The sequence below is a fragment of the Erythranthe guttata genome, chromosome 8 (genome assembly GCF_056151865.1).
Source record: "Erythranthe guttata isolate IM_541 chromosome 8, IM_541, whole genome shotgun sequence".
Classification (NCBI taxonomy): domain Eukaryota; kingdom Viridiplantae; phylum Streptophyta; class Magnoliopsida; order Lamiales; family Phrymaceae; genus Erythranthe; species Erythranthe guttata.
The window spans coordinates 9,428,167-9,436,265 of record NC_142540.1 but is presented as its reverse complement, the minus strand read 5'-3'; the positions used below and the strand labels follow the sequence as shown (position 1 = coordinate 9,436,265).

General features: G+C 38.3%; 1 protein-coding gene across 1 annotated transcript; it reads right to left on the bottom strand.

Annotated features, from left to right (window-relative positions):
* Window positions 1-5,667: 5,667 nt before the first annotated feature.
* On the bottom strand, window positions 5,668-6,453 carry LOC148768476 (uncharacterized). Its single transcript, XM_088821227.1, has 2 exons — window positions 5,896-6,453; window positions 5,668-5,817 (listed from the first exon to the last, which is right to left on the bottom strand). Exons 1-2 carry the CDS (start codon window positions 6,451-6,453, stop codon window positions 5,668-5,670), a joined length of 708 nt encoding a protein of 235 aa, XP_088677353.1.
* Window positions 6,454-8,099: the final 1,646 nt, after the last annotated feature.

Here is an 8,099-nt window from a genome sequence, read left to right as displayed (position 1 = left end):
GTTTTTTGTTGTTGTGAGTATTGTTGTCATGGCTAGTTCTGGATAGTCATATTCATGTGTAGTCACATACATCCTTCATCTTTTGTGTGTGTTTCCTGTGTGTGGGTGTTGTTTTCATGGGTAGTACTACATAGTCATATTTGCATATGTAGTCACATTCATTCTTACTACATCCTGCTTACTACCTCATGTGTGTTTTGTGTGTGAGTGTTATTTTCAAGATTACATATTAGCAGTCATGTTCACACCCTAACATATATAAAAACATCTTTATGCAGATACTGAAACAAATGAACAATTAGTCAGACGTAAGAAGGGAAAATGGACACAATACAGAGCCAACATGCGATCAATCGTGACCTTCTTCGAAGATATACACCTACGACCACCTCACTATGCATGTCTTCGCCGTACCCCATTCTACCATCTCGTTCTACCATTCGCGAAACACAAACTCAGCAGAGATGACGTCGCAGGCACACAGAATGGAACTTTCAAAATAATGACGTCATACAACAAAACAGAAAGGGCATTCCATATAGGAGGCAAAAATATTACAATCACACCACAAGATTGCAAGTTAATCTTTGGCATCCAATCTGGCAACACACGAATGACTTTTGACTGGTCAAGGAAGCCGCAACAAGGACTCGCAGCACGAAGATTTGCCGCACACCCATCGCTCCACCAAAAAACTTTGAAACACCAGCTTCTGCAGTGGATAGATAGCGATGACGATGAAGACATTAAAGATGTGGTCAGATTAATAATCCTACACCTTATGTCAACTGTCCTTTTCAACACTTCAGCTGAAATCGTAGCTTGGTTGATGTTGGGTGCTAAATACCAACACGCAAGTGTACGTATCGCAAACAAGTAGTAAAGTAGACTCGTGAGAGTCGGATGTCGATCCCACAGGGAATACGCAAATTATTTAATCCTAAGTACCAAATCTTAACAATTACGATTTTTATCCAGCCTACGCAGGGTTGTCAAATTAATTAACTAAATAAATTAAACTAATTAAGAAAGCAATTAAACACGAGAAAATATCAATATAAAACGGATCTAGGATTTTATCTTCCCCCTATGCGATAATTCTTCACCAAATTAATTCCCTATCATGCAAGTTATGATTCCCGATTATTAACCCAAGACACGAAATTACTCATAACCAGCTGTCGCTGTATTATAAGTCTATTATTCATAAAAGATTCACTATATGTCTATGCAAACCTAGTATAAATAAAGCATTAAATAACAAGTCTCGTAAACGGCTACCTAAGGTATTATCTATATGTCTACGATAATACATGCAATTGACACACTCATCCGGTGAAAACTACTCGAAGGCTCTTCTATCCCTGTTCTAATTATTAAAACGATCTGTCAATCAATTCTAACAATAACCAATAGCAACATAAATTAGCTACGTTCATGCGCTAAATAAGATCAAAATAGAAGAAATAATCATGGAATTTAAACTTGCATAAAAGTAGAAAAAGAGGTTCGAATTACCACATAGGGTTCAAATAAAATCCTAGATTAAAAACTTAGCTACTCGTAATTCTTATGATAAAAAAAATAAAAATAAAAGAAATAAGAAAAACTATTCTTGAGTCTTCGTTGATCTTCGTTCTTCGTGTTTTTTGGTGTAAAATTTTCGTGCTTATGGTGTAGAGACTTGTTGCTTTTATAGGCTTTTATTGATAAGGAAGTAGTGGAAACCTAATAGGAATCAATTTCCGCCACTTTCCTGCATCACGATTTGTTCGTCAATTTGTGCCATGTTAGAGTTCGAATTTTGGAATGTTGTGTAAATAAGAATTGTATCCCTTGAAATTAGCTTTCCAATGCCGTCACAATCACCTAATTCGGAGTTCGTATGAGAGAGATATGCTCGAAATCGTGGACACTGTCAAAGCTGTGGCGAGATTCCTTCTTCCAATTTGATTTGTTTCCTTATTTACAACTTTTTCTTTTCTTTTTGATCTTTTTTCCTTCATGGACACCTAATTCTCGTTTTTCACCTATAAAACACAAAATCAATCAATTAAAGCACAAATATAATTAAATCTAAACAAAAGATCCACGTAAAGTAAACGTATTGAGTGTAATATCTACACTCAACAGTGGATGTTCAAGTACTGCGATGATATCGACCAAACAAATGACTTCAACTGGACCAGGGGGATAACGGATTTCTTGGTTAAGCAAATCCACACAGCAAAAAAACATGACAAAGTCCATGGTTGCATACCACTTGTGCTGGTAAGTATGAATAGTCACTTATAGTCACTTATTGTCATGTACAGTCACTTATAGTCACTTGCTGTCATGTACATTCACTTATAGTCACTTGCTGTCATGTACATTCACTTATAGTCACATGCTGTCATGTACATTCACATATAGTCACTTGTTGTAATGTACATTCACAAATATGACTAATTGTTTATGTTTATTTACGCAGTATTGGATGTGTGAGCATGTAGCAATCGTGCCTCCGCTGGCTCATTTTGCTTTTCCAAGATTTCGGCGGTGGGATATATCCAAGCTTGCATCTACATTGAGCAACAAAGACATGAACGATATCGATCCACAACTCGTCACTGAGAATCCGCTGATCCCAACAGAGCAAGAACAACAAATCTTAGATGGAAACTTGGTCCTGGACGATATCAGCAATGATGCAAACGATGAACAAAACAACGATAACAACAACAGCAATGCTAGTGTTCATTCTGCCACTCCTTCTGATTCTGACGAGAATGTCCCAATCAAAAACTGGTACAAAAAGCAGCAGTCGTCAGATGAACTCAAGATCACAAGCGAGCTGAATGAAACAAAGAGGCTATTGGAGGTAGAAACAAAACAAAGGACAGAACAGGAGGCCCAAGTGTCGCAACTGCAAGCTGTCGTAGAAGAACTTCAGATGGAGATAGTCATGCTAAAAAACGACAAGCAGGTACTTGTTGACGAAAAGGCACATGTCGCTTTTCAACTTGCAAAACTACAGGACGAGGTCGCGCTTAGCAATGCTGATGGGCCGTCTTTCAATATCTTGAGCCAAACACAACCCAACCAAAGTGAGCTGCAAGAGAAAATCAAAGAGAATGCAGAACTGAAGGCAAAGAATGAATCCCTCATCAAACGTCTTGAAGAGCTGACAAATGCTACAACAACTGTACAACCCGAAAAACCTTTGTCGCTGACACAAGAGCTTGAAGCAGAAAATATCTCACTCACAAACATGCCTGAGCACACAGCAGCCCAAATCTTCTTGGAAGCTGAAATCACCCTCCTAAAATCAGCTGAGAAAACTCATCTTGAGAAAATTAGAGAAAGGGATGAAAAGATAGCCGAGTTGGAAGCTAATTGTGCAGAATATGCAAAGGCACTTGATGTGCGCCCACCGATTCATTCGGACAGCGACTTTGAGATATGTGAGGAAGATATCGAGGCCAAGCTAAACGACCCGAAATCTGCAGTGGGGAAACGTACTAGGTCAAAAAAGCATGAAGTAACACCACGTAGCACCAAGAAAGCACGTAGAGATTTCAGATACAAAAAATTCAACCCATTCATCAGCATGAGTGCGAGAGACAAGGCAATAATAAACACAATGGCAGATGAAATAGTGCATGGGAAGTAAGTAAACTCTAACTACAGTCATATATCCAGTCATCTATATGAAATATTATACTACTTCATATAGTCATATATAGTCATATGACTACATGACTATGGTACTAGTTCTCTATGACTATTCATATATGTAGTCAAGAGTAGTCATATAGTCATATGACTTCCCATGACTACCCATGACTGCACAATCACATGTCTTATTCATACTTCAAAAATGTTTATAAATGCAGTAGAACAGTGTGGAAGAATCCAGATGGCAATATTCATGTTCGGATGGCCGACATCTTTATCATCCTCAGAAATGAAGATATTTCGGGCGAGGTAAAAACAAATTTAATAACATTGTACAAACCATCCTGCCCACATTATGTACACAAATTTAATAACACTGTACAATCACAGGTTATAGATGCTTACTGCGAGATATTGGGACATCAGCAAGCTGCAGGGTTGTTTGAAGGTAGCGTTTATGAGTCGCTTAAAGGAACAAGCATGACGTTCACCAGCATGCTACTGGTACAAAGTCGATAATATATTTGTAATTGTTTTTTTAGAAAAGAAGTATATGTTTTCCCGTGGCTACTAATCAGTAGTTCAAACAGACATCGTTGAGGCAGTCCAAAAATAAAACATTCCGCATACCAGCAGAAGTTAGCAAACATAGATACCTCATCTTCCCATTACACTCCGACGGTAATCCTCAAATCGGGGCTAACCACTGGACATTGTTAATATTGGACAGAAATTCAAATGAGTGGCGTTTCTACAACTCATTACATCCTCGCAAAGGTCTTAAGGACCCATACCTAATTGACGCCACCGACATGGTAAACAACTACTGACTATTTATTTCCAGCCACTACCTATTTAATAAACAAATATCTAATTCATTCATGTACACAGAAAATGTATGTCGAAAACACAGCAAGGAAGTTTAACATCTCCGCCATTCCCATAAACGCACCGCTGCATGAGGTAAATAACTCACCCCAACAAGCAGATGATTCAAGCGATTGTGGTAGTCACATAGTCTTATGACTATCGTTGACTACTTCTTTATGATCTACATATTTTGGTCAGATTACAATATGACTATCTATGACTACGTAGTCACCTATAGTCACAAAGTCGTATGACTATCAATGACTACTTATTAATAATTTATATTTTTAGGTCAGATGACAATATGACTACCTGTGACTACATAGTCACCTATAGTTAGGGATGGCAAAAAAACCCGAACCGCTAGCTATCCGCGGGTATCCGCTCCGTTTAAAATCCGTTACCGAAACCATTAGGGTTTGGTAATGGTTTTGGTAAGAGAAAAGAAAACCGTCATGGTTTTGGTATGGTTCTGGTTTTACCTTCACGGTCATGGGTACCCGACCATTTAATATATATATATATATATATATATATATATATTAATTCAACAAAATATGAATAAAAAAGATATTTTGGCAAAATTTTAAATAAAGTATTAAATAATTTAGGGAGGATATATTTTTTTCTCTTTTCTTTTTTTCTTCCTCTTTTCTGAGAGTTACTTAAACGTTATCGGACCCAAAGTTATTTTTTATTACCGTAATTTAAATGGTAGATGGGTACCCGTGGGTACCCGGATATTCGCGGTAATGGTTCTGGTTTTTCCATGAACTTTTTAAATGGGTTTGGTATGGTCATGGTTTGAGCTATATTAAATGGTAATGGTTCTGGTATTGCACTTTTTCGAGGGTACCCGCTCCGCTGCCATCCCTACCTATAGTCACATAGTCATATGACTATTTAAGACCCCGTAGTTGTAAATACTCATATGACTAAGTGACTGCAGGTGTTAGAATCCAAACACAGAAAACTGTACTTACATGTATCAGTAATAGCGAAATTCATTACTTAAAAAAACAGATCATGTACTTGGAAACTCAAGAAAAAAATTCACAACCTATGTTCCACACAAATTCAAGGCGGTAGAAAAAAAGAAAAAAAGAAATTGAAACACATTTCTGTTCCACTCAAGTCTCATAGAGGCCTCCTGCACGTTTTCTTGTTGTGATTGCCCATACGGTTGCATGAGCTGCATTTTATCTTCCTCTTAACCTTCTCACCTCTCGAAGGAATTCTCTTCACCTTCGGCCTGCCACACCGAATATGATAATCTGGAGGTCTAACCTAAGGCAAATCACCATCAAAATCTGACTTGACAAATGGATAAATATTGTGCGAATGCGTGGTTTTATAACACTCAACAGTGTAATAGTAGTCAACATATGCATAACCATCATTTTTGTTATGGAACAGAACACACGCAACATGTATACACGACAGACCGTTGACTTGCCACGCTCTACACGTGCACGACCTGTTGCGAATGTCAACAACAGCTGTTGGAGTACTAAGCACCTCGTAAATGTACTCCGATGCCCTCTTTGTTATCAAAACTCTACTGTCATGTACTAGTTTATTAACAGCACCCTGAATGGGAGTGCAAAGTACAGTTGACATAACCGCAGCCTCCTCTGCCCTTACAAACATTTCCACCATCATTATACTCCTAAGACCATCAACCACATCTGTAATAGGCAGACCACGAATGACGCCAATCTTCATATTCCACGATTCTGCAACACTAGATGCCATCTGCCCATATCTATTCCCCTCAAAATGTGCACAAGTCCAGTTGTTATACGGAAGGTCTGCTATAAAATTTCTAATCCTTGTACCTCCAGTTTCTATAAACTCCTTTATATGCACATCAAACTCAGATTTCGTAGGAGCGTAGGCACAAGCATTAAACAAATGAGCCATCTTCTTTCGAAAACCAGATGGACAACCTCTACATTTACTTGACAAATTTAATTGCATGTGATACAAGCAGTATATATGAAGACAATCAGGGAATATATTTTTGACCCCATCCAAAATACCGTGATTGCGATCCGAGAAAAACGTCACCACACGATCCGTTCCAATGCAAACCCTCAAATGAGTAAGAAAGTAAGCCCAATTGCTATCAGATTCTTCACTAACTATGCAAAATGCAACTGGGTACAATTTTGTGTAAAAAAGGAAACAACAACAGCCTTAGTAATATATAGTCATATATAGTCATATATAGTCATATATAGTCATATATAGTCATAAATCACATTAAAAGGTACAAAAACTTACTATTATGACCATCTTGCCCAATTGCAGTTAACAAAATGCCCTTGTGTTTGTTGTGCAGAAATGTTCCATCCAGGGAGAGTGACGGTCGACATGACTTAAAACCCGACAAGCATGCACCAAAAGCAAAAAAACAACGTCGAAACTTCATCGTATCTGCATCGATGTCAAGATTATAAACGCTATCCGGATTGGTACGACCAAGTTCTTCGAAGTACGACGGTAAGTGTGAGTATGAACTAGTATCATCACCAAAAACATGTTGCTTCCCTGCCGTGACAGACCTCCAAGCCACATAATAGCTAATGTCGACTCCATAATTCAGCTTCATATCCACAACAACATCATTAGCAACCATGTCTGGCTTCGCTCGTACCAAATTAACTATCATACTAGCAATAATGTCAGACGTCATTCTATTCTGCCTTGACGACCCAAAAGAAGATCCACAATTGTGATGCTTCTCAAATTTATTTATATAAAAATAACCATTGGCCTTCTCAACTGATGCGCATGCGTGTATCCTCCACATACAGTTCTTTACTGTCCTGTGTCTGCATTCAGCTGTGACACGTACACGCTCATTCTTAACGTATGTAAACTCAAATCCAGTTTCCACCGAATACATGCATAAAGCTTTCCTAAACTCAAATCCAGTTTCCACCGAATACATGCATAAAGCTTTCCTAAACTCCACAGCACCTCCACGAAAAACTTGACCAACATCCTTGATCAAATCAGCCCAGTTAGCACTCATCAACTGAGTTTGACCGCACATTCCAGCATTTTGCAAGTGATTGATTCCACTACCTTGACCAAATTCGAACGCAACCTCCTCATGCAGTTGTGCCCGATTAGACAAACATGATACACTTGATACCACATCAGGAACAACTCCCTCTCTTTGTTTAACACTCACTTCAACACGATCAAGAGACATCTCGCGCGCTAACGACAGCATGTAAAACACATCGTCATCATCACACAACACACCCTCCCCATGACCAACAACCGTATACGTGAGAGACATGGTGTTCTGGTGAAACGAGCCCCATTTGGCCCTTACGTATCCAACTAACTCTTGAAATCCAAAGGAAGTAACACATTTTCTCACACCAAATAATTCTCCAAACCTCATTATTAGTACAATATTTGTAGACATTCTGGCCCTGTAAACAAAAAGTACTGTATATGACTACTGTAACATATATTTAACTATCCTGACATGCAACAGATCTATGATGCTAAACATGACTACTCTTGTGTATACCAATACAAATCAAAAA

Coding starts and splice junctions, on each gene's coding strand:
- LOC148768476 (XM_088821227.1), bottom strand. CDS start 6,453: ATGGCTCATTTGTTTAATGCTTGTGCCTACGCTCCTACGAAATCTGAG. Junction 5,818..5,895: donor ATGTTGACTACTATTACACT/GTTGAGTGTTAT, acceptor GATTTGCCTTAG/GTTAGACCTCCAGATTATCA.